This window comes from Marmota monax, unplaced genomic scaffold, assembly GCF_021218885.2.
Source record: "Marmota monax isolate L192 unplaced genomic scaffold, Marmota_monax_Labrador192_F-V1.1 WCK01_AAM20220418_F8-fsc00195, whole genome shotgun sequence".
Lineage (NCBI taxonomy): Eukaryota > Metazoa > Chordata > Mammalia > Rodentia > Sciuridae > Marmota > Marmota monax.
The window spans coordinates 1,141,428-1,168,777 of record NW_026691979.1 but is presented as its reverse complement, the minus strand read 5'-3'; the positions used below and the strand labels follow the sequence as shown (position 1 = coordinate 1,168,777).

Genomic DNA, 27,350 nt, shown 5'->3' with positions numbered 1-27,350 from the left:
TATTAAAGCTCATCTGTGTATTTGCTTATTTGCAACTGCTTATTAAAGGAGATGAACGCCAACACCCAGCATTTTTAATGCTTGAAAACATATCCTAAAATAAACCTCTCATTGCAAATTCTCACTTCACTTTTGCAGGGTTCACCTGCAAGATCAGATGCCAAAGAAGCAGTGAGCATTTGACCTTTGCCATCCTGTTCACCAGACTATTAAATCCCTCACATCCTTTTCTGAAAGGTTAGTGTTGCTTCTGCCATACTTTCTTCTAATTAAAATGAATAGCACGCAGAGTAGGCCCCTAAGCAACTGCTCTCTGTTCTTATTTTAACAGCCTTTGAGACTATAAATGAAAGAGGCTTATGGCATAATCTAGTTGGAAATTAAAATTCTCTGTCTTTGGATGCTGATATGAATATTTGTTATCACTCATAGGAAACTAGTAATATTACAGTTTTTGCATTTTTAAATACAAACAACATGAGATTATAGTAGTTGTTTGTTATAATTATTCCAGAAACTAACTTCCACATTTCTCTATGAATTTACCTCCCATTGGGAAGGTTTCACACAACCTTGGTTTTGTAAGACTCATTTTCATAAATTTTCATAGTTTTTCAACAACAAAATGTCACTACTTGATGAGCAGAGGTTCCTTTTAGAAAGTGATGAATGCAGCAATGAAAGACACAGAGGCATGGCCTTACTTTTGTACTCCAGGTGAAAGCCGGCGGCGGCCACGCTGATATCGGACTGGAAGCGCAGGTAGAGCTGGTTGGAAGTGCTGTTGAGCAGCGCAGGCACCGTGGTACCTGTGGGAGAGAGGGGCAGAGCTCCAGCACCCGGCACAGGACACAGGCCTCTTCATTTGGACCTAAATGTTCCCAGAGCTGGTCTCGTTCACTCCTGTTTGGTCTGAGTGTTTGCTGCGGACCCCGTGCTCTGGCCCCGTGTGGCTCACACTGAACCCTCTTCCCACCGAGATCTGCAAATGATTTCAAATACACAGGTGTGAAAGGAAAATGCTTCCTTTGCTTGAAGGGCCCCGCCTGCATTGCAGAGTGCTGGGAGGAGTACAGATGCCGAGGCCAAGGGGCAGAGGATGCCCTGATACGGGAAGGCAGGTTAAGACCGTGCCTGTGGTTGATGGGGTGCATCGCGCTTGGGGAAGGATAAGCAGGCTTAATGACTTCTCCAGAAAATGTATGCTTGAGCGTCTCCTGCACCGAAACCATTCTGTAAACAAGGACATAAGCAAGCTGGACATCAAGGAAACACCCTGTGGTGAAACTCACCCCGGAGCAGGCAAGTTCTTAGTGTGAACTACGCCAAAGATAGCGCTAGTGTGTAAAGGAAGAGTAGTAAGTAGTAAGCCAGCTGGTGACTATTCAAAATGGGTGTGCGGTATTGCAAACACACGGCGCTCTGCTTGCTCTCTAAGGAATGTCACCAGACCCTCCAATAGCTTTAATTGAACCGGCCACTCAGGAAGGCCAGCTGTCTCTCCCTGTCAGTCTGTCATGTGGCCGTCCTCAGCCCCTGCTGTGCCTGTCACTTTCAGCAGCCACCACACCTGAAGCTCCCTCCCTCTCCATGACCCCCCTGCCCTCTGTCCGGCCCTCACTGGCTGGCTTCCTAAATCCTGTCCCAAAGAGACTCCTCTCCTCTGGCCATTTTCCCCTCCATCACCCAGTGCAGGCCAGCGGTGGGCTTAGCCACATCACCATGCTCATCCCTAACTCAGGCTCTGCTCCGCTCCTGTGTACAATGCATCCTCTATTTAGCAACCGGGAAGCTTTTTAAAAGCTACGTGTATGGCAGAGTCATGCTGAAATGCTCAGGTTCCCGACCACATTAGGACCAAACCTCAGACTCCTTGATTTGGCCCAACGACCATGCATGATCTGACCATGCCTGCATTTCTAGCTTCTTCTCAGTACCTCCTTTTTCATAATTCACTCTTCCTACTTCAAGGTCGCTCATAGTCATGAGCCTGGTGTGTGCTCCTTCCCTCTGTCCTGGGCCACTGGGCCTTTCTTCATCTCCCCACCCAGGCATCCCCAGCCCTTTCCCAGCTAAGCCACTTGCTGACTAAGTGCTCTCCAGATAGAAAGCCTGCAGGAGCGTGTGAACGCACACTCAGGGGAGTTAGTGCTCCTGCTTGTGACGTGGGCTCTGTGCCTCAAGAAGAGTTGGCTCCAGATGATGGGCCTTTTCAGGCCTGGACCACTGTAGGGACTTGCTGAATGAGAAACAGAGGGTGCTCACTGATTCAACCTCTTTATTGTCCTCAACTAAGATACATAATAGGTGACAGATGACAGAGAGAGAGAGAGAGAGAGGGGAACTAGTGATACATGGAGATGGATCATAGATAAGATATAGGATAAAATGGTAGGTAGGTAGATAGATGGATGATACAGATGGAGACAGTGGTAGATAGGAGTAGAGTACAGGTAGGAAAAAGACAGGGAGGTCGTAGGTAGATGATGGATAGACAGATTTTACAATGGAACAACTGTGCTGGGCCTAAATGGTAATAAGGAACTGGATGTTTGAACCACAGAGCACACTCCGGAGTGCCCGCGCAGGGAGAAGTTGCCAAGAGGTGACCTGGGCCTCCTCTGTCCGCGGCACAGCCTCTCCTGCCCCAGCCCCTCCGCCAGGGCAGGTGGCTGTGAAGGACGCTGAGAGCCCCGAAGGGCTGGAGGGCAGGACATGGAGGATGTGAGGGCTCCTCTACATGCCACTCAACCCGCTTTCTAAGAGAAAGAAGGAGGCGCCTCGGATCCCTCCTTCCGCCTGCTTGGCTCCACTCCCGTGGGCTGTGTCCTCCTGCTCTGCCTTACTTTCGGGTTTTGGGTGATACATGTCTTGCTGGCCCTGCCCACAGTCTGGGGTCTTGGTGACAGTCTCCACACCGCTGCTCATGTCCACCGTGAAGCCTTTAGAGAAGTAGAATCATCCTCCACCTCCCACCTTGGGCTCCTCCCGGGGACCAGCGAGAAGCCACTGTGCGTGCTCAGGTACCTTTACCCGGATTCCCACCTAGGAAGCCCTCTCACCCAGCGGTTCACGTGGGGTTCCATTTTCCCCACTGTCCCCCTTCAGAAGATAAGACTCTAGCTTCCAGGATTCAAAGTGTATTTAGTAGCTCCAATCCCCGGCACAGCGATGGCACGCAGGGATTCAGAACACACTGTTGGAAGTTTCCCTTTGTCAGTTTCCCACAGTTGCAATTCAGTAAAATCAGAAAACCTGTTTCTGACCTAGTTCTGACATGAATCATCTCTATCACCTTAAGTCAACTACAAAATGTTAATATGTCCTAATCAATGCATCCTAATACAGTGAAAATAACAACCCGTCTTTATTACATGAGTGTGATAAATGAGTAGCAGAGACAAAGGTGCTCTGTGAATTATCATGTCCTCCCGGATAATGACAGTAATGATCCCCCAACAGTCCTCCTGCGCATCTGGGGTGAAATACACACTCTCTGCTCTACCAGCAAGGCGGGTCCTGAGGCCCAGATGGGACACAAGGTGAGCAGGACCCATTTCTCTGGAGGCCAGGAGGATGCTACTCCTGACACCATTGAAGCTGGACTGCGTGTGCCTCCTGTGGGCTCCAGAGTGACTCTTGCTAGGAGCTCATTCCCAGGTGCTAAATGCAACTGAGCAGGGTTTTAAAAGTGTTGCCACAGGCAGGATCGTTTTGATCACATTGTTTTACTGTGACCTAGATAGAACAACACGTAATGAGGAAAACTGAGAAATTTTATTATTATGGTCCCTGCAGATTCCACTCCCAGCACCCGGATGTTTACTTTCCTTTAATATTGATTGTCAGTACAGATTTGTATGCATTTGCTCTATTTTATTCATTTATAATTTATAACCTGCCTACTTCCAAAATGATTTTAAATGGCTTACAAAAAGTCCTACATGCATATGCCTGTCCAAGCAGAAATGGAAAATCAAAACATGGAATTTTTTAGAGATGTCAGTCGCTTTTCCTGGAGTGTGAACCTCTTATGCCTGCTCATTCTTATTTGTTTTATTCAACATCTAAGATGAGTTTAATATCTCCTTTATCTCTGCCTTTTTAAAGCATTGCAGAAACAAACCTGTTTAAATATTGATTCATTCTAACACAAACTTTTTGAATGATTGTCATTTTTTCCATAAAATTTCAAAAAAAAATCTCATTCTAAGAGGTTTGAAATAATTTCTAGAGTAAAGAAATCTTGCTAGTGCAATACAGAAAATTCTGGTATATCCACTTGGTCTGTTAGATAATGGTGCCTACACTATTCTCTATAATATCTGTAATACACACATAGGTACATGCCTGTCTTAGGACGGTTTTATCCTCAGCCACTGGTGAACAAGTCATGCACACAGAGACTCGTGTCTTGTCCAGCTGTTCTCAGAGTCCAGACCAGCACGACGCCACACTGCCATCTAAGCTCTGCCCTCACTAAGTCCCAACTACCGGCCAGCCAAGGATGCTGTGATTGCTGGTGCACCGATGCCCTTCTGTCCAGAGGGCCCTGGTGTCTTCTGACCTGGACCCCTGGCCCTGCAGTGCCCTGTGCTGGCCGTAGTGGGAGCTCCCGCCACAGTAACCACAACATGGCAGGTAGCCGAGGTTTTCTCTTGGTCTGTGGGGAGCTGGGCTGTCAGTGACACCCAGGCCACATCCCCTCATCCAGGACCTTGGCACTCTTTCCTCAGGAAGGCACCGCTCTTCCCCTTTGCGGTGAGCATGGGCTTGGGGGGCAGGTCTTGAGACTGTGGAGGTCGTGATTCTCACCCACGTCACCCACCATCCTCAGCACCCAGGATGCTCCCGCCTGATGCTCTCATCATCTTGATTAGCATTGCCAAACGATGGCCTTCGACCCTGACACCGCGTCTACGGCTGGACCTCAGCAGGGGCCTCCTGCCTCCTGCCTCCCTACTTACCTCAGCCAGGGGTCCTGAATTTTTAGTTCAGGCAAATGGCTCTTTGTAATTCTCCTCCTACCGCAACCTTGGAGAGTACAGGTCTCTAGGGATTCTGGTTCTCCTAAGGGCACGGTCAGAGCCGTGCTGAGAAGCGCAGGTGGGACCAGGAGGGGCGCTGCTGAGGGGCGTCCCCCTTCATGCCTCAGCAGACAGAGGCAGGAAACGGTGTCACTAGACGCGGCAGGTCGCCCTCAGCCTCCCCGGGCTGCGTATTCTAATGCACCGAGAGGCCTGGCTGTGTTTTCGCGGGTGCGTTCTACGTGTTCAGTTGCTGATCTTCCCATCTCACGGGAATGTCAGTCCCCAACCCTGGAGACCAGCCTCCTCGCTTGGTCCCCAATTGTGCCAAACATTCCCAAAAGAATACTGGAAAAGGAAAGTTGGCAATATGAAATCTTAAAATTCATTCTGCCCTTGACAAAATTGACCAAAATGACCAATACCTGTGCAGTGTGCAGACAACCCATTCCTCACAGCCTGATGTGTCTGACCAAGAGCAAATCAAGGGAGGACCCAGAGCAGAAGTGAAACTAAGTTCTCTTTTTAAAATTCGGACAAATACCATACAGCCCTCAGAAGCAAGAGGCCGCCTCCTGAGCAGCTGTGTGGATCTGTGTCCTGGGCCTGTGGCACTGTCTGCCCGTCATTTCCTCACCCACTGGCCTCGGGACTTACCCCCTGGGCTCTGCATACAGAAGGCAGGCCGGAGGCTGGGAGAGAGCCATGACGTAGGCGTCACAAGGATTCACCCAGGAAGTGCAGGGGTGAAGTAGAAGGCCCTGTGGACATCAGGTCTTTGCCAAACCAGGTCTATCTATTTGCAGAGCCAGAGGCAGAAGAGAAGTTGGCCGAGATGGTTTGAAGGCCTGCCAGTCGGTGCCTACGCCCGCTGCGGCCCACCCCTGAGAACCTGAGACCCCCAGCAAGCAGTCTCCCATCCTTTGGGGAAGAGTGAGTAAAGGAGAACGAGGGCCCCGTGGGAGTGGGAGGAGGAACTGGAGTCGCTTCACGGCCACTTCTTAATATAATACACTAATGCTCCACCTAGAGCACGTGTTTGAGGGTTTTCTTGATTGTTTTTTTCCAGTCGAGCAAACACTGGCCCTGCCTCTGCCCCTGAGCTTCCCCCAGAGCACTAGGCCACAGCACCAGCCCACTGCCCTGCCCAGCTGAGCACGGAGGGCGGAGAACGGCTCCACCAGCGGAGCAGCACTGTGTGGGAGCTGGGGTGCCTCAGAAAACATCAGACAGCCCCAGGGGCTCCCAACATTATATCAACTCGTGAATGGGAAACTATGAAATGCGTTAGGTCTCTTTAACTTCAGAAAATGTCAGATACTACGTAGCGCACCCACTCACCTGCTCTGAGGAAAGGAATGTGAAATATAACCTCATTCACTTAAGTGAACATGAAGATATTTCATCCGCCATCCTGTCTTAACTGGATGAAAAGTTATTATATAAAGCAAAATTATTGCATGTTGTTAGGGCCCAGTTACCTTCTTTTAGTTAGATTTACATCTTCACAGACTATTTAATGAATTCTTTTTGGTTCACTTATGTTTCTGTTTAAGCCAGAATTTGTTTTCTGAAATGTTTACATCTTTGTCTTTTCTACTAATTAAGTTGAAAGCAACAAACAAGTTCTATAATTATTTGGCGGAAGAATTTCGAGATTCAAACCTCGCATCTTGTACTGTAAAGAACCTGTATCTCCACTTTGGAAAAGCACCTAAGTTGCACATCAAGGACCAGCCCAGAGCTGTCTCCGGCTTGGCCACCCCATCACAGAGCCATCGGCCAGCATGCCTCAGAAAATCTGGGGTCAAATCTAGTACCAAGAAAACAAGGCTACAAGACTCCACTTCCCCTGTATTTTCTCAATATTTCAGTGAAGGTCTCCTTCCGTGATTCACATCTAGAACTATTTCAAACTTGGGGCAGCGGCATCAGTCCAGCCGTAGTTGCTGGTAGTGGTCACTGTGTAGTGAAGAGTTTGTCTGGACTTCGTCCCAGAGGTCCAGCAGATGAGCTCAACCCTGACACCTGCAGTGGGAGGTGTGCCCCTGTCACGTGTGGTGGGAAGCGCAGTTACGATCACGTCACCACGACCCTCCCTGGGGCTGCCACAGGAAGGGTCAGCTGTTGGATAAGGAGCTCGGCCTCCAGATCTCTGGGAGGGCAGAGGGCTGCAGACCTATTCAACCTTGAGGCAGAGCTTCATCCACCAGACCAAGGGAAACCCTCGCCCCACAGCTCAGTGAAACCCTCGCCCCACAGCTCAGGGAACTTGGTTGGTGACCCACAATAGTGTGGCTGGAAGGTGACGCATTCGGAGGACTCGGAAGCTTTGAGCTTGGGCCCCTCCTGCTGTCACCCTCTGGGTCTACTTGGCTGATCCTGATTTGTGCCCTTTTAGTAGAACGGCAATCCTAAGGAGCAGCACAAGGTTTCTTCAGAGAGGTGTCAGGTGGATGCCCCTGAGCGGAGGCCAGCGCCGACGGCCTGGGGGCTCTGGAGCTCGCCGCTGGTCTCTGTGTGGTTGGTGGAGAACAGTGCCTTCCACCTGAGCAGTCCCTGAAAGCTAACCCTAACTCCAGGAGAGGGCATCAGGACTGAATTACAGTGGTATTCACGTCTAAAACTTTTAAAGAAAATTTCTCTTTGCTAACTTCAAAAACAGGAGTGAAAAGAGGCGTTGCTTTTCGGTGTGCGACTCCTTGGCATATGTGCTAGGAAACGCTTTCAGTCTCCATTGCTCTGAGTCACTTTCCTGCTAACTTTGCTCAGTCATGCAGCGGCCTCATTATTGCCTTCTCTGGCTCTCGGCTGGCTCATGTGCATCTAGGGTGTGTTCAGTGTCACGTTCCTGCCTGAGAATATCAGGTGAAAACTGAGTTCCATAGTAAACGCTTTCATTTGAAAACTTGGCTGACTCCAAGTACAAATGAGGAAACAGAGCATCTCATTTCCAAAGTTGAGTCCAGGAGCTATTCAAGAGAAGGCTTCGTAGGAGGCCACTACATGTTGGTTAATACACAGGAATAGGCGTGAACGGTGAGATGTAATCTGCAGATAAAAAAGTGGCAGAACACATACCCTGTAAACATGTTTTACCAACTGAGTATGATAGGAGCTAGGAAGTGTGTGTGATGAAGACAGATGGACACATTTTCTCAAGAAGCTTAAATGTCTAGAAAACGAGTGAACAACATAGAAAAGTGAGAAGAACAAAGGCAAGTTTGAGGGTAGTGGAACCACAAGCTCAAAGCCACCTTCTAGTTTCGGGGAGTGTCCCACCCATTATGTCCCACCCATTTGCAAAGCCATATCACTAATCTGTTAATACCCTTTTTTCCCCTAAATCTTGAAACAATGTTCCTTTTGCCCTCCTACAAAGCTGGAAGTCTACTGTAGTGCTGCTTACGCCCAGACTCTGGAAGAATTAGATCAAATTTTGGCTCCTACTTATAGATTTTAAGTTATGTTGCTACAGTTAACGCCAGAGACCTTATCTCCTTGAATCCCAATGGGGCCATTTGCAGAGATAGCTCCACAGGGTGCAGAGGGCGAAAGGACAGCCACCACACAGGGGACAACAGCAATGCTGTGAGGCACTTCACTGCCTAACACCTACGTGCTCTCATTTGCAGACAGCCAGAGACAGGGTCCCCGAATTACTTAAAGTGACAGGACTAAACTCAAGTGGACACTGTGAAGGGCCAGGCCTCTCCAGGCCCCACCTTCCAGCAGGCGAAGAGCATGGAGGAATGAACTCCACAAACAGCCCTCCCTCTCAGGGTGGGGCAGGGAAGTGGTGGCTACAGGTGACACACCTCATGGTCCTTCACAGGAGCAGACGGGTGTGGCTCAGGGAATTATGACTTGTCATCTTGGACAATTCTAGGTTTAAATCTTTGTCCCTCATTTGTAAAAGGAGGAAAGCAACAGAACTTTGCTCTGTGTGCTATCTCCAAGGTCAGTCTGGAGGCGTGTGAGCAGGGGCCAGCACGCCAGCGCTCTGTAGGGGCTGGCCATCGTGATGAGGGCTATGACCTGGAAGACGCCGGCCTTGGCCACCTTTGCTCTGATGGGGAAGGCCACATAGGGAGGAGCTCAGGGGCATGGAGGCAGAATGAGCTGCCAGGTCAGAGCAAAGCTGACCCAGGTCTGAGGCCTCTCAGGGACCATGGGCAGGAAGCCCACCTGGGTCACCATGGAAGGTGCACCCAGCAGCATGAGGCACCTGTGCACAGGAGGTGCCGGGGAAAGCAAGAGGGCCGTACCCAGGTCTGGCCCCTTGAGCTGAGGCACCTGGGGTACAGAGACGAGAAACACAAGGCTCAGTGAGGCCCAGGTGCAGAGTCACTCCCCAGGCTGAGGACCTTAGGTGACAGTTCAGAACTGGTGCCAATTCTCCCTGCCCACTCACAGGCTCACTGGCTTCTGCTGTCCATGGGCAGCCTCAGAAGGCCACCTCTGAGAGGCTGAGCCACCAGTCGGTTCAGACACGCCTCGCTGAGCCACAAGGTCTCTCTCCCACACTCCACTGGCTCGAGAAGCACACGGAGACGCAGGAGCCCAGCAGGAAACTCCCACAGAGTGTGCGCTGCTGTGTGCTTTGGCTTCAAATTCTGACCCACCAGCCAAGACAGGAACTGCCCTCCTACCTGAGAAGCTCCCCAGCCGCGGTGCAGTCATGTCCCCACCGTCATGGATCTCAAGGGAGTCCCAGTTCTGCTCTGTGGCAAAGCTGATCACTTGAATCTGCAAACCACAATGTCAAGTTAATATCCGTTTTGGTTGAGTATTAATCTAATCAGATAGTAGTTTTTCAAGATTAAGATAAACATGTATCAAAATAAAGAAAACAATTCATGAAAGGACATTAAAAATATCTCTACGAATGACACTTTTGACAATTTTTATTCTAAAACTCCAAAAATAAAAATATTGTGTAGAAATATTAAGAAAAGAGAAATAGATCCTGCTGTATGCTATTCAAGATGACCAATGTAAAGGAAGGAAGGAGGGAGGGAAGGAGGGAGGGAAGGAGGGAGGGAAGGAGGGAGGGAGAGAGAGAGTGATCGAAGGAAGGAGGGAGGGAGGGAGGGAGGGAAGGAGGGAGAAAGGGAGGGAAAGAGGGAGGGAGGGAGAGAAGGAGGGAGGGAGGGAGGTGAGGAAGGGGGTGGAAACAGGAGCAAAAGAAGAAAAGGCCAGGGTTGCTGGCTGAGTCCACGGTGGCTCTGGGCTGGGGCACACACCTGGATTCCGGACCCCTCTGTCACAGTGATCTTCCACACACAGTTCAGGTTGTTGCCATAGGGCTCAGGGTAGCCGGGGGACAGAATCGTCCCTCTCCGTTGAGTGAAATTGCCACTGCAGGGAACTGAGAGACAGAGCCACAGAGAATAAACGTAAAATGCAGCGAGGCCATTAATTTGGCTTTGGTTTTCTTTTCTGTGTGGTCAGATAGTGACAGGAACTTCCCATAAATGTTATTTGTAGCCCAGGTAGAGTTGGGTCCCTTTTAAATCAGCCATGCCGCTGGTGATCACCTGTTGTGCTACTCAACTTACAGACCTGGAACCTCTAAACACCTCTTCAGGTTTCTAAGAAGGTGCTGCACCTACCAGCTGCATTTCTGAAGCGAATTCTATTTGGAATAATTCATCTACTTAATTTAAAGACCACTGCAGAGCGCTCTCTTCCCACACAGTCGTGCGGCTCCAGATGATGCTAACGGGATTTATGAGCAAGTCCAAGGAGAAGAAGAGATGCTTAAAATGCAAATGAATTCAAGTGCCAATTATGATTACACTAGAGTTTTCTACACAAAATGAAGCAAATGAAACCTAACTAACAATGCCATTGCCATTCAGGCTGCATTAACCTCTTGCTTTTCAAACATTCATCAGCACAAATGTATTAAAGAGCATTACCCAAGTAATACAGCAAATCAACCTCATCATGCTTTTACCCCAAAATGAAATTATGTGGTATGGCCGCGAAGTCAGAGTCGATGGCACTCTTAAGAGAATGGAGAGAGGAAGTGTGCTCGGGCCTTATGCCCTGATGCGTCTTAGGACACCATCTCTTCAGGGGTGGCTCCTGCTCAGGCATTCCTCAAACACAACCTGCTCATCATGCAGGTCAGGAGATGGACACTCTGTGTGGACCAGACAGTGACCCTGGACAGCAGCTCTCTGCACTGGGGACTGTAGGCACAGCCCACACCTGTCACCCCTCCTGTGGAGGACACTCACCTACACAGCTGGGCCCCGTGTCGTTCCACTGAGCAAGTGCGTTGGGCACAGCCTGGCAGCGGATGGCCGTGGAACCCTGCAGCAGGTACCCTGGGTTACACTCAAATCGAACAATGGAGCCTGTGGAGAATTCAGAGCCGATTCTTCTCCCATATCTGGGCTCGGGGACAGAGCTGCACTGGGTGTCACTGGTGCGAGGGACAGCTGGAGGCAAACAGAACACAGACGTCTGTGTCTTTATCAGCAGACCACAACCTCATCTGGACAACAGACTGGAGCCTGGGAGAGGGATGCTGACCCAGAAGTCAGCATCTCCAGCCCCGTCTGTGGGGTGTGACCCCAGGAGCAGGTCCACCCCACACTCCAAGCTCAGGTGACCTGAGGACCCCCTGGATTTCCCACTCAGAGCAGGAAATGGACATAAGAAGAATAGTGCCTTACAGGGCTGAGTGACATCAAGCAAGTAATTGACCACCAACAAGGACATCATCACTTCACAATGACAAGCTGTATTCAGCCTTGTTAGGGTTTGGAGGGTCCCCCAAAGCTCATGTGTGAAACTATGCAAGAAAGTTCAGAGGAGAGAAGATTGAGTTATGAGCACCTTCACCCAGTCAGTGAGTCGATCCCCTGGTGGGATTAACTGGAGGGTGGCTGAAGGCAGATAGGCTGTGGCGGGAGGAGGTGGGGCATTGGGATGGGCTTTTGGGGTCTATATTTTGTATTTGGCAAGTGGAGCTTTCTCTCTCTCTCTCTCTCTCTCTCTCTCTCCTTCCTGATCACCATGAGAGCTGCTTCCCTCCATCCCACTCTTCTGCCATGTGGGCTGAGACCACCAAAACCTTGAGTCTCCTCTCGAATTGTTCTTATCAGGTTTTTTAGTCACAGCAGTGAAAAAAAAGTTGACTAAAACAAGCCTCCATAGTCTTAAAATCTAGTGGGGAAAGCCACTCTTTACAGCCTCCTTATGACATGACCATTGCCATGTAGTAATGAAATCTAAATAGAACTACCACATGATACGGCAGGCCCAGCTCTGGGTATTTACCTGAGAGGACTGAGTCCAGGGTTCCAGAAGACCTCTGCAAGCTCACCGCAGGGCTACTCAGTATAGACAAGATGGGGAACAAGCTAACTGTCCGCAGAAGAATGGGTGAAGAAAAGGGGTCTAAACGTGTGTACACTGGAATTTTACTCAACCTTACAAAGGAAGGATCTCCTGCCCCTCGAGGACTTGTGCAAAATGAAATGAGCCAGTCCCAGAGGGCCAAGGCTGCAGATTCCTCCCAGCAAGGAGGCAGTCTTAGATCTCGCACTCACAGGGGCCTAATGCACAGTGGGCATGACGAGGCCTGGCTGGGGAGGTGGAGAAGTTCTGCCTGCAGTCAGCCACCCTGCGCTGTGCACCTGGAAGGAGCTCAGAGCAGGCCTCCTCAAAGAGAGAGAAGCCCAGGCATCTGCCGGCTGCGTGGCACTGAGAGGAAGGCCACATTGGAAGCCACGAAAAGGCCCAAGAGTCCCTGCGTGCCCAGCATGAGCAGGCGCTCCCTACTCTCAACAGTCCCAGGCTGCTCTGACCCTCCCACCTTCTAGGTAAGATGAATGTCCGGTGCCAATGACCACGAACGTGATAGCTAATTATTTTAAGAAAACCAACAATTAAGGAGTAATACCTGCTTTCTAAAGCAATTTTGGAGAACGTTTCTCAGGAAGACGTTTGGAAAGCAAAGAGAAGAAATGAATTTTAATATCCCAGGAGGTGGGAGAGAGGAAAGCTACAAAACTGAGACATGAGCCCGCGTGTGTGTGTCTGGGGAGAGCCCAGCACTCTCTGCACCCAGCCCTCTGGGTCCGCCCTCGGGCCCCACCTTCCCTGGCCCTTCACACAGCCTCTGCCCCCCCACTGTGATTCCCCTCTACCAGTTAGGAACACTTTCCATGGCTGTGAGACAACACCAAAATCGAACTAGTGAAAAGTGGGCAGAGAACAAGGTCGTGCTGGAGAACCAAGGTGACAGGCCAGACAGCTGGGTGGCTGGGACCAGTGCTGCTGCAGGGCCCAGAGTGGAAGCACCAGGAACGGGTGTGTACCTTTAGTGGGCACCAGGGGATGGCTCTGTTAATCATCTGTCACCACCACGGACACAACCGCAGATGTGAGCGTGAAGCTCTCTTGCTGCACTCCTGCCCTGGGCAGTGCAGGAGATGTGCCCAAGAAAACAAACCTGAGTGCAGGTAGGACCGGCCTGCAGTGTCCACCTGAGGCACTCTCCTATTTCCTTTAGTGACTGCAGAACATCTCGTGCTTCTTCATCTCCTGCTGGTCTCAGTTTTGCAGCTTTCTTCTCTCCCACCTCCTGGGATATTAAAATTTGTCTCTTCTCCTTGCTTTCCAAACGTCTTCCCCTCTGGCTCTGAGACATCTGATTTGACAGGTCATTACTAGCAGGGGAATTTAGACATTTATTGCCAGATTACAAATAAAATTTATGCTGAAACTTCTTTGTAAAAGCTTTACATTTAATAAGCTCTTAATATAAAATGTGAATATCTTAAAGGGGGAAACCAATTAAGCCTCCATGTTGTTGTTGTCTAAAAGGAGAGTTAGACCTGGAAAAATGTGGCGTAAGAAGCTGTTCTGGGAGTGGCCAGGAATAGGTTGGAGTTGTGGGCGTGGCCAGGGAGGGTGGGCGTGTCTGGGAGTGAGATGCTTTTCTGGGCAGGTGGTTCAGGACCGATGATGTTCAGGCATTGCTGGGTGGCCAGTAGGGAAAACTGGTCAGGGTTGGTGACCCAGCACCCATGCCATGGAAGACCAAAGGCGAGCTGCCACTTCTAAAGTGCCCCCCATAGGGAGGTGTTGTGACACATGGCTTCCTTTCCCCCGAGATATCGACGATGAACCTTTACTAAAGCTAGGAGAAACGTACAGTAGATCCTTCTAGTTTAGTAATTCTGGTATGAGTTCTGTGGAGGAGGCTGAAGGTGGCCCAGAACTGCACGCTGGAACAGGGTGGGAGACCAGGCTGTGTACACCTAGCGTGCACACAGGAGCGTTAAAGGCAGTCTGATATTGATGATAGACTCAGGTGACAGCTCCCCTCAGACAGTCACAGGCACCAGACAGAGAGGGCAGAGGAGAAGGTGTGGACAGTGTTGCCTACGCTGCCCCAATGGGCACCTGCCTGGTGGTCAGCAAGAAGCAGGAGGGTTTTGGCCATGATTTGCTGGCCTCTACTAGCCTATCCACTCATTCCAGTGTGGACTCCAGTACTGAGAGGCAGATACTTGGTGTCACCAAAATGTTTCTAGTACAAAGTGATGACATTACCGAACAGAATCAAAGTCCTCTTCTACTTACTAAGTAATGCTGTGTGCAGTTCTTTCCTTTGCTCTGACCTAAGAATACACTGGCTTTTGATGAGGAATTGCAAGGATCCCACGACTGAGTAGCACATCCCAGGCTCTGCCAGCCTCTCTCTGCCTGGCAGTGAAAGGGTCAGGGGACTCAGGAATGCAGAGGGGGGTGACAGGAGTCCCTCCCCCAGGAACTCCTGGGGGGTAGGAAGCTGGTAAGGAAACCCTGCTTATATCTAAGAAGAAACATGCAAGACTAAACATGCCCGGCCTTCCAGAGTAAGTGCCCACCCGAGTCCTCAGGAAGCTAGATGTGCAGGAATAACGCCGCGGCCACCACGTCAGACGGCAGGACCACAGCCCTCCTAGACACTCACACTTCAGGGGGAGTGCCGACCACTCCCCACAGGATGAGCTCCCACCACGCCTCTGCTTCCCAAGTTTGTTGACCACCACGTTGCCTCAGACACCGCGAACGGTGCTTGGGCTGCTGGGGTCAGACTAGCCACAGCAGGGAAGGGTGTTCAGCCCACGGGGACGTGGCTGCCAACTGAGCCTGCCTAACTCGGCTGACCACTAGTCCTTTTTTTTTTTTTTTGAGAGAGAGAGAGAGAGAGAATTTATTTTTTTCATTTTCGGCGGACACAACATCTTTGTTTGTCTGTGGTGCTGAGGATCGAACCCGGACCGCACGCATGCCAGGCGAGCGCGCTACCGCTTGAGCCATAGCCCCAGCCCCTGCCCACTAGTCCTTCTTGCTCATGGTCATGGTGAGCTATGCCACTCTGCTCCCAGAGAGTAGCCAGGCCCTGAGTTCCCACTGAATAGCCCCAAACAGCCATGCACTTCCACCTCACCCCAGGCTCCAGCTCAGGGGGCACCCATGCTGAAGAGCCAACTGCTGCATTGTGCAGACGGTGGACTCTTGGCCTTCCAAGGGTACCAACTCTCTCTTCCTGCCCTCAGGCTTCCAAATGTAAGCTCCTACTCTCAAGGACTGTGGGAAACAAATGAATGAAAGCCAGCAAATACCTAGGATGATCAGGACACTTTGTGAAAAACGAAAGGCCCTATGTACATGTCCTTTTCTTTCTCTCCACAAGTTTGAGAGATGGTAGCGTCATGGTTACCGAAGTCTCCACGTTAGTATCAGGATGACCTGGTGAGGCGGGGAGCAGAGAGCCACCAATGGCCCCAGGAGGACCACCCTTGCTCACCTACTCACAGACATAGCTTGCACTCTGACCCTGCTCATCTGTCCCCGGCAGTCCTTCACAGTTGAGCTGTCTGGGAACAAGAGCTAGATCACCTGCCACCAGAGGAGTCATACAGTCACTGTGCAATTTTAAGCTTTAGTAATTCACAAAAGAAGGAAGCTGTAACTAACATAGGAAGCACTGTTCAGGAAACTTTCACACAAGAGAGTTCAAGTAATTTGGGGGCTTCAACATTCAACACAACAACTACCTTTCATAGGTATTGAAAATTTCCCCATTGCTGTTGAGTGATTTGTAAATTGCATTCATTGTCTTCTCCCTGTATCTGCAAAGGAGTTAGCTCTGATGAAAAGAGACCCCGATTTTTGCATAACCTCACTGGTTGAAAGCAAGAAAAAAGGGTATATTGGGACTTTACAAAATATTGAAGATTTTAGAGCCATTTATATTCTTCAGAACAAGGAAACTAGATTCCGTCTATGTTTTTCTTTACTCTCTGCTTTTCTTTTAATAATCATGCATGCTTTTAAACAAGAAAACATGATTTCAAAAATATGTTTTCTGGCGATAACATTTGAAGATAAAGATGTTGAGTCATTTGCATAAGATATTTCATCTGATTATCTGAACAATTTTGTAATCTTTATAAAAAATCAAAGCAAGTATCTTAGAAAGGCAGAGAATGTAGAGAATGCCAATGACTTGAATTTTTTCAGGAGGAAAAAATATACTTAGATCAATTGGTTCAGTTTCTTTACATATATTACATGAATTTTGGCTTGTGAATATACTTTTTCAAATTAATTTAGAATTTATTTGAAGAAAATTAGGAGTGGCAAGAGGTAGGCTCTTTAAATTGGTCTCTCTCCTAATAAAGTCAATTTTTAAGAGATACTAGTTAATTGTTCATATTTAACAAGAGTACAGCTTATAGCAAGGTGGTGACATTTAAATCAATAGCATAGAGATTCAATCAACTGCTGCTTAAACCAGGTTCAAGACAGTTTGCCTCCTACTTATCTGTCAAATATTATTCTCACTTTCTTTCCACTATTCTTTAAATATTCTTATTGCTGAAAACTGAGGCTTCTTTTATAGTGAAATATTTTGATGGCATGGCTTTTGCAATGTGAGATTATTAGCTAGGATATATAAATATACGACCTTGTTATTCTCTATATTTTTTTTGAAAAACATAATATATCAAGGATGCTTCTGAAGTCTTTGTTAAGGGAAACATGTCATTGCTAAAAAATTATTTCCTTCCAACTGAAGGAGAATATTTAGGGGTGGGTAGTATTCTCTCTAGCCTAGAGGAAAACTGGATCAAGATCGCGCCTTATGTTTGGACAGTTTTTCTCTACAAGGAAAAGTCTCTCCCAGATCCCCCCCCCCACCAAAGGTGATCATGACAAGTCCCATGTTGCCCCTGCTCTCATCCCCAAATGTACATGCGGTCACCTGGCAGTTTCTTAAGTTCACTCAATGAAGGTGCAAAAAAGGTAAACCACACTCAGGTAAAATTCTTCACCCTTCAAATCTATGAAGCAATCCCAAGTTTATTTTTAATGAATTCCAAATTTAAAAATAAACAGAAATGATGTAGAAGAGCTAAAAGTGAATAAAGCACGACCAACCAAAATTAGGTAGGTAAAGTGAGAGATGCATAAGTTTTTTTTTGTTGTTGTTGTTAAATTGTTGTTTAAGTTTATTTTCCCAGTAACAATTGGATTACCTGATTAAGTGTGTTTCATTCAAGTCCTTGCAAAGATATAAACTATAATGAAATGGTTTACTTAATCAGATAAAATATTATATTTGCAGACATTTTGAGAAGTGCAGAGCTACACAAAGGTCATAGGATAAAGATCCGTCTCCGTATAGTGCTGGATAAATGAGATATTATGATCTGGAGTAGAAATAGAAAATCCAGGTGTTGAAAGAACAACTAATATTTTCATTAAATAATTTTATCTTATATAAATATCCTCAATTCCTTAAATATCACAAAAGTATGGTTTGGATACTTCCATGACTTGTCTGAAGAGGGTGGAGCTGCAGTGTTAGAGGAGCCGAGGAGGGGGATAGGGGGTGCATTTACCTTGATAAACAAAGTGGAAGCCCCGGGCGGCCGCCCCACTCTTGGCGCTGAATCGAAGCAGGATTTGATTGGATGTAGCCAAAGGCAGCGTTTCACCTACAGATAAAGGCAGAGATCATTCCTGGGGCCAGAAAACACCCAGCCCTGGGTGAATGGGAGTATTCACAGAGATCATTTTAACTTGGAATTTTACAATGAATTTTTGAACTTTAAAAAAATAAACTTTAATTTTGGGTTTAAGACCCAAATATTGTTTATATCAAGACTTTAAAACTCTGTTCCTACATTCTAGTAAAATGTATTCAATCATTGTTTCATGTTTGCTTCTTCTGAAGACAACAGAATAGGGCTACTGGCTGCTAACAGGTAAGACACAATTATTGGCTGCGTCATTACCTCAGATTACATTGATTCGATTCTTGCTGGCTAGAAATTTTCTTAAAATGAAAAAAAAATATTTTGAATTGAAAGTTGATTTTAAAAATTAACACATTCAGGAAAAGCCTACTGAAGTAAAATTGTAACCTCTTGAGAGAGCCTGGCCTGTATCCTATCCTGAACAGCTTGGGAGTGGGTGGCTACAAGATTTTCCAGGAGAATTTGTTACTACGTATCAAGATTTTGAATGCCTCTTCTTAAAGGTTCTACCATAGGATGTTGGTAGAAAATAACAAAACATGGTCATAGCTGTTTGGTTAAGAAATAGTGATTTATAGGTGTTGGTTTTATATCCTGCTACTTTGCTGAATTCATTTATTAGTTCTAGAAGTTTTCAGGTGGAATTTTTTGGAACTTCTAGATATAGAATCATGTCATCAACATATAGTAATAGTTTGAGTTCTTCTTTTCTTATTGGTTTCCCTTTAATTTATTTTGTCTATCTAATTGCTCTGGCTAGAGTTTCAAGGATAATGTTGAATAAAAGTGGTAAAAAGGGGTATCCCTGTATTGTTCCAGTTTTTAGCAGGAATGCTCTCAATTTTTCTCCATTTAGAATGATGTTGGCCTTGGGTTTATCATAGGTAGCTTTGATAATGTTGAGATATGATTTTGTTATCCCTATTTTTTTCTACTCTTTTTAGCATTAAAAGGTTCTGTGTTTTGTCAAATGCTTTTTCTGCATCTGTAAATTCAGCAAAGTGGCAGGGTAAAAAATTAACACCCATAAGTCAAATGCATTCCTCTACATCAGTGATGAATCCACTGAAAGAGAAATTGGAAAAACTACTCCATTCACAATAGACTCAAAAAAATAAAATATTTGGGAATTAACCTAACAAAAGAGGTAAAAGACTTCTATGATGGAAATTATAGAACACTAAAGAAGACGACTTTAGAAGATGGAAAGATCTACCTTGCTCTTGGATAGGCAGAAATAATATGGTCAAAATGGCCATACTATCAAAAGCACTATATAGATTTAATGCAATTCATATTAAAAATTCCAATGGAATTCTTCATAGAAATAGAAAAGGCAATCATGAAATTCATTTAAAAAAATAAGAGTCCTAGAATAACCAAAACGATCCTCAGTGGGAAAAGTTCAGCAGGAGGCATCAGAATATACCGGATCACCGATTAGACTACAGAGCCATAGAAACAAAGATGACATGGTATGGGCACCAAAACAGACATGTAGACCAATGGTACAGAATAGAGGACACAGAGACAAACCCACATGAATACAGTTATCTCATACTAGACAAAGGAGCCATAAACATACATTGTATAAAAGTCAGCCTCTCAACTAATGGTGCTGGGAAAACTGGAAATCCATATGCAGCAGAATGAAACTAAACCCCTATCTCTCACCCTGCACAAAACTCGACTCAAAGTGGATCAAGGGTCTAGGCATTAGACCAAAGACTCTTTGCCTAACAAAAGAAAAGATAGGCCTAATCTCCACCATGTCAACTTAGGAACTAACTTCATTAACAAGACTCCTAAAGCAAAAGAAGTAAAATCCAGAATCAGTAAATGGGATCAAACTAAAAACCTTCACGGAAAGAAAGCAATCAAGAACGTGAGAAGAGAGCCTACAGAATGGGAGAAATTCTTTACCACATGCACTTCAGATAGAGCATTAATCTCCAGGATATATAAAGAACTCAACATCAAAAACCCAGATAACCCCATCAATAAATGGGCTAAGGAACTGAACAGACACTTCTCAGAAGAAGAAATGCACATGGTGAACAAATATATGCAAAGATGTTCAGCATCTCTAGCAGTTAGAGAAATGCAAATCAAAACAACTCTAAGATTTCATCTCCCTCCTGCCAGAATGGCAATTATCAAGGATATAAATCATAATAAATGTGAGCGATGATGTGGGGGAAAAGGCACAAACATACACGGCTGGTAGGACTGCAAATTGGTGCAATCACTATGGAAAACGGTATGGAGATTCCTCAGAAAACTGGGAATGGAACCACCATTTGGCCCAGCTATTCCACTTCTTGGTTTATAACCAAAGGACTTAAAACCAGCATACGACAGTGACGCAGCCACATCAATGTTTATAGCACCTCAATTCACAATACTATGAAACCAACCTAGGTGCCCTTCAGCAGATGAATGGATAGAGAAAATGTGGCATATGTACACAATTAAATATTAGCCTTAAAGAAGAATGAAGTTATGGCATTTGGTGGTAAATGGATGGAGATGGAGAATGTCACACTAAGTGAAATAAGCCAATCCCTAAGAATCCCATAGAAGTGAATGCTGTATCTGATATGTGGATGCTGATTCATAATACGGTGGGGAGCTAGGAAAGAACAGAGGGACTTTGGATCAGACTGAGGGGAGTGAAGGGAGAGGAGGGTATATGGGGATGGGAAGGATAGTGGAATGAATCAGACATTATTACCTACGTGCATATATGATTATATAACCAGTGTACTTCTACATCATGTGCAACCAGAAGAATGAGACGACATACTCCATATATGTATGTTATGTCAAAATGCATTCTACTGTCATGTATAACTAGTTAGAACAAATTTAAAAGTGTAAAGATAAAAAAGAAATAGTGAAAAGCTGGAAATAACTAAATCTTAACCTTAGTAGCTTCGAGACTGTGTATACATCCTTTACTTGGAGACTGATTTAGCAAATTTAACAAGTAAATGCTGAAAAGATAGCAGAAGTGAAAATAAAGGGACTGGCTCATTGGTAAGGGGTGTGGTAAATAGACTGTGATAAATTAATCCTGCAGAGTTGTGCCGTTCCCTACGTATTGAAGGGGGCTGGTTTCAGGAACCCTCCATGGACACTGGAATCTATGGATATTCTCTGCCTGGGCACAAGTTCAGGTTTTAAAGGATTTAGAACAAACTGTGAAGAGCTCTTGACTCCAGGTAGAGGATTATGAAGCAGGAAACAAATACATGACACAACTTAGCACCCATTAAGTTTCTGATATTTGCTCTTATATTGACATATTACATGTTCCATGATCTTACTATGGAACATAAAGGTGGGTGTTTTTTAAATAGGATAAGACACTTCTGAAAGCTTATACCTAAAACAAGACTTTGCTAAACACACCTGCAAATTCAATCATTAAATTTCTCATTCATCAAAACAAAGAAATAGACAAATTTAAAATCAGTCACCACAGATGTCTCATGGGATTGTAAAAGCATCTGACCTGAATGAGTGCCCGAGAGTGAACTGAGAAGTCTGGCCTGGGGGTGGGTTCCATCAAACAGTTCTGCCAAGTCGTTCAGCGCTGTCTGGAAGTACGCAAACTGCCCGAACACCACTGAAAACAAAGGGCGGAGGGAAAGATGCTTTAGAAGGGAACAGAGGCCAGGGTGGACAGCGCTGGCTGGTCCCCCAAGCACCACTACCTCAACATTCCTGTAAAACATAAATGGGAATTTATTTTTTCTGTATTTTTTCAGTGATAAAACAATTTTACTTTACATCTTGTTTTTTTTTTTTTTTTGGTAGTTAATAAGAGGAGAGAAATTACTGCTCTCTGTGTAATTTTAACATTAAATGAGGATTTTTTTTCTTTTATTAAATACTGCATTAAAATAGTAGACGAACATCTATAAAGGCATCCCATTAATTTTTGTGTAGTCAGAGACATTTTATTCAATAAAAAATAAACAGATAAAAATGCATGGTAATTTGGTGAGTAATTTAAAATTCGTTACAGAAAGTTACTCTATTAACAATTTATGTTAACCCACCGTCAAATTCATATTAACTTGTTCATACCCTTGATTCAGCAGCACACGTAGGACTTGCTTATTGTTATTCCTCTGCACAATTTTATTTATCTTATAGGTTAAGTTGTGTGAACACCCCTTCTCCAAGTATATCATAAATACATACTATACAGTGAAAAATTTAATTTATATTTGTGAATTCAAATTGGTGATAGAGAGCCTTTAAATATTTAGGAAATCCTGTGATTCAGCATCTTTTTCCAAGCAATAGCAACTCATCCTTTTCCTATTTATGTGAAAGCTGGGCCGTCATTCTAAATCATTGGAGCAAGGGGTGGAAACGCACATTAGCTGTGCGAGCCCAGGTTCTGTGATAGTGAGCACACAAGAGGCCATCTACCTGCAGGAGTATGCATGTCTCTGTCTACACACACACTTGAGTGCTGTGTATGTAGAGTGTGCACACGTGTGTAATGTGCCTTGTGAATGGAGAGTTTTAAGTTCCCTGGGAGGTAGCTCAGAGGAAGCCTGTGGACAGGAGGCAGTTCCCCCAGCGAGGTGCTCCACAAGTGCGGGGTTCAGAGGCTACAGCTAGGAGAACGTCACGATTCCCTACATTTCTAGCATGTGCCCCGCCATTTCCAAAATCAATTTTGTTTTCATCATGTTGGCGGTGGAATACTTGGGTGTCTTAATCAGAACAAAAGTGAGCCATCTACACGTAATTCCTACTTTTGTTCAAGAAATCTTTAGCAAAACATCCACTTCATGGCAGGAACTTAGAGGAGGTAAGAGGACGCTGATGTGGTGGCAGGACTGCAGCAAGCAGGGGCACGGAGTGCACACGAGGAGGAGCCATGGTCCCTCTGGGGGACTCCTTCTGAGGGCTTCCAGGGCCCAGTCTAAGAGTCTGGGGCTCAAGGCAGGTGCACTCCAGGAAGTCATCTGCTGAGAAAACGGTGCACAAGGGACCAAGTGCACAGCAGGACTCCAGGGACTCAGGCCGCAGGAGGGCTGTGTCCAGCTGTGGGTAAGGCTCACATTTCCCAGGAAGGTATGCAGTGTCCCCCAAAGCTCGGGTGTCAGATTATGCGATAATTTTCAGATGTAAAATGATTAGATGATGAGAGGTGTGACCTGATCATGGATTACTCCACTTGAAGCATTAACTGGGTGGTAACTGTGGGCAGGTAGGGTGTGGCCGGACAGGTGGGGTGTGGCCAGAGGAGGGGGTCCCTGGGACTTGCCACTGCGGGAAGTCTCTCTGTTTCTCTGGTTCCGTGTGCGGAGCTGCTTTCCCCGGCCACACCCTTCCACCATGATGTTTGCTGCATCTTGTGCCTGGAGCTGGGGCATTTTTAGGCCATGGACCACACCTCTGAAACCATGAGCCAAACAAACTTCTCCTCCTCTACTCTGTTCTCATCAGGAGTTTTGGTCACAGTGATGCGAAAGCAGACTCAAACAGTGCTTCACCAGTGAGAAGGAAACACCGCCCCCCCCTTTGCTGTATCCTAAGGATGGACTATAAGGAAATCCTTTCACAAGTAGGCCACAGTGAGCGAGACTTTGGAGGTGACAGTCTGAATTGGCTGTCACTTGGTGGATCAGGGAATAAGGTGGCAGCCCACATCTCCAGGGCCTGAAACGCCCGACTTCAACACATACATTTCACAGAGTAGGCAAAGGAGTGGGCGAATGTTTATCAAGATGTTAACATGATCCTCTTTGGTTTTACAAAGGGTACCTGGGGCTGCCTGGGGTGAACACAGACACCACTGACATCTCTGAGGACCTGTACTACATGCCACTTCCCCTTTGCGGCCTGTGCTGACCACAAGGTGGGCAGCCCTTCCTGCCCAGACAGCGTCACGTCACCTCCTGGTTCACACACCTGCCAAGCACACCCCACACGGAGCATGTCAGGACACGGGCCGTACTTCATTCATATTGGTATCACTGGCACTTATCAAAGTATGGAATTGCTGAACCAATTGATTAATGTCCCAGGAAACAGTAGGTAAGGGGTAGGAAAGGTCAAAATCATTAGGGATTTTCCTTAAGTATTTCATGTAGCACTTTCACTCCAAACTAAAGCTTTAATTTGATGGAGTGGGGTGCTTGTGTTCCTGAACTACTCAGGTTGGGACCTTATAATCAATATTCAGGATAGGGCATGTGACTTTTCTTCTGTTCAAAATCACTGTTGCATTGTGATGTGAGGTACGATTTATAATAACTGCAATCATAGACTGACTGCTGTATTCCAATTTGATAAAGACACTTTGATGCATAAAAGGTAGAAAGAGTAAAGTAACTGGAGGAATTGGAGCATTTGGGGGAATGAAGAAGCTTTCCCTTCAGTGCAGGGTCAAGGCTGAGGTGCACAGGAGACCACAGCCCCACCTGCCCACTAAGAGACCTGCCCGCTGTGCCCAGGGATGCAAGTGTCCTGCCCCCCGCAGGGCTGCTGTGCAGGCCTCCCTTGCCCAAGCAGGCAGCCAGTGGAGAGAGTGATTCCTCAGAAACACTAGGAACCTCCTGGCCAGGTTCTGGGGTTGTGGGTCAGACTCCTGGGGACACGCAGCTGGAGCACGTTGGCAAAGACCTCAGGGACACCTGGGCTGCACCTGAGAGTCTGCACCTGTGCTGCGACCCCTATCTCTGCATGATGTCACTGTTAGGAGTTGGATATTTACCAAATGACAGGAAAATGAGCCCTGAGAGAAACGTGAGAAACACGACAACGAACTGAAAACCAAGTACTTTCTTACCAAATTCCTTGGGCACGGTTATGGAGTAGAGGCATATTTGGCCAGCTGTGTAGTTGTGTGGGTAGTTTGGTGACAGGACCACCCCTTCGGATCCCGTGTACTGGCCTCCGCATGGAGCTGGAAAGAGATCAGTGTGAGTGACAGAGTGACATGCAGGACAGTGTGAGCGACAGAGCTGAAGCCCAAAGGTGTCCTGGGAGCAGACGCTGCTGGGGGGAAAGCGCAGCGAGGCTCGCCCAGGTCCTGCTCTGCAGGAGACCCAAGGGAGCCAGGCCACACAGGGCCCCGTTAGAGGGGATCTACTGGGGTCTCAAGACCGGTCCAGGCAGGTAACAATAAAACATCGGATCAACTGTAATAATTAATCCCTTTAAAAGGCTCCTCCAAACACCGTGGCTGATCCCAGTCATCCTGTCACCATGAGAGATGCGAATCATTTCAGTTTCCTTCACATGGAACTCAGAGAATGGCACGTTTTCCTTTGCAGGCTCTGTTTGTTTTAACTTTGCATTTCATACACGCAGCTGAAGGGTAGCACTCGGGTATGCTTCTGGGGTCTCCAAGTTCACCTTAGAGCTCAAGGAACACCCAGCCAGAGAGCTGGGGCAGAAAGATGCTGAGCAACAGAGAGCTCAGTGTCTGTGGGTGTGCCTCTGGTGTACATGGGTGTGTAGGAGTGTGTACATGTATGAATCCCTGTGTATCTGTGTACATGGGTGTGAATGGGTGTGGGCATCTATGTATCACTGTGTGCCGACATGGGTGTGTGAATTATACATGTGTATAGGTGTGTGCATGTGCGTATTTGTGTATGTGTATATGCCAGTGTGTATGTATATGTGTACATGTGGGTGTCTGTGTGAATGTATACAAGTGGCTGTGTGTATGGGTGTATCTGTGTGTATAGGTGTGGCTGTGAGTATGGGTATGGCTGTGTATGGGTGGATCTGAGTGTGTGTGCATCTGTGTGTGTTTGTATGGGTGGATCTGAGTGTGTGTGCATCTGTGTGTGTGTGCATCTGTGTGTGTGTATGTGTGGATGCAGTCGTTCTGGTCACTGGTGTGGTCAATTAGTCACTCGGCTACCTCAGTCGTGGGAGGCAGAGACGCAGAGTCAACACACAGACGCCGGGAGCTGATGAGAACTGGCTGGTGGCGACCTAGATGATGTCCAGTGGCTCGTTTATTTTTGGAATGCATACAACTGTTATAGGGCTCAGGTGGGGCATCCCATCCATCATACATAAGGAAGATAGTATCCATAAGCCAATCATCTTATGCCTATGGTAACTGCACTGTGAGGAAGCTCTAAATATTGCTATTGTCTGGAAGGGTCTTTGTCCCTATGGGAGGGGCCTTCTGAGTCAGGGGTCTCATGCCCCGAAGCTCCTGACTATGGGTTTCCTGGCCTGGCAGCTGGGTCACACTGACCACAAGTGCTGAGGCTGTGGTTTCACTAAGGGCTCCCAGAGCAGAGCACCCCATCCTGCAGGCCTTCCTGTCAGGCCTGAAGAGCGTAGATTCTTCAAGCCCTCCAAGCTGCTCATAGCTGCCAGCTGTAAACCAGAAGTTATTCCAGTGGATCTATGTGAGTGTGTATGGGTGGATCTCTGTGTGTGGGTATATCTGTGTGTGTAAGGTTTATCTGTGTGTATGGGTGTATCTGTGTGTATGTATGGGTGCATCTGTGGGTGTGTGTATGGGTGCATCTGTGGGTGTGTGTGTGGGTGTATCTGTGTGTGTATATGGATATATCTGTGTGTGTGTGTGTGTCTGTATGAGTACATCTGTGTGTGGGGGGATGTATCTGTGCGTGTGTATGGGTGTATCTGTGTTTGTGTATATGGATATATCTGTGTGTGTGTGTGAATGAGTACATCTGTGTGTGGGGGGGTGTATCTGTGTGTGTGTATGGGTGAATCTGCGTGGGGGGTTTATCTGTGTGTGTGTATGTATATGGGTGTGTCTATGTGTGTGTGTGTGTGGATGTGTGTGTGTGTGCTCATCTGTGTGCGCATGTGTGGGTGCATCGGCATCCTAGAGCAGACATCCAGCTAGAGCACAGTCACGCCGTGCTCAGTTTCCAAGTCTCCAGCTCCTCTCCACCTCCTGTTTGATGTGGAGGGCTGGTGTGCCCTGGCCTGTGCAGTGGCAGAGTGGGCCAGCATGGAAGTGCCTGCTGCCAGCCTGCCACCCTGAAGCCTGCCTCCTGCAGCCCTACTCTCTTCTCATCTTACACACCCCTCGGCTGGCTAGGACTCAGACCGTTCAGAAGTCCATATTTCTACAGCTCGCTTCTCCTTGATATGGTAATTTTCAAAAAATAGAAATGAGAGCATACTGAATCCTTTGAATGTTAATCAGCACAGTTAAATCCTATTAATGAACTGAACATTCTCCACCATTAATAAAACTCAGAATATGCAACTGCTAATGCTCAGA

The 27,350-nt window shown here is 46.9% G+C and overlaps 1 protein-coding gene across 2 annotated transcripts in view; it reads right to left on the bottom strand.

Moving 5' to 3' along the window:
• Positions 1-27,350, bottom strand: part of Csmd1 (CUB and Sushi multiple domains 1) — a 1,167,250-nt gene that overhangs the window by 177,085 nt on the left and 962,815 nt on the right. For both annotated transcript variants that reach the window (XM_058580132.1, XM_058580135.1), the window contains exons 29-35: positions 24,909-25,025; positions 21,606-21,719; positions 17,951-18,046; positions 11,276-11,479; positions 10,274-10,398; positions 9,680-9,776; positions 705-809 (exon numbers count right to left, since the gene is read on the bottom strand). In XM_058580132.1, the coding sequence (XP_058436115.1) occupies positions 705-809; positions 9,680-9,776; positions 10,274-10,398; positions 11,276-11,479; positions 17,951-18,046; positions 21,606-21,719; positions 24,909-25,025 (858 nt within the window). The remainder of the gene's footprint in view (positions 1-704; positions 810-9,679; positions 9,777-10,273; positions 10,399-11,275; positions 11,480-17,950; positions 18,047-21,605; positions 21,720-24,908; positions 25,026-27,350) is intronic.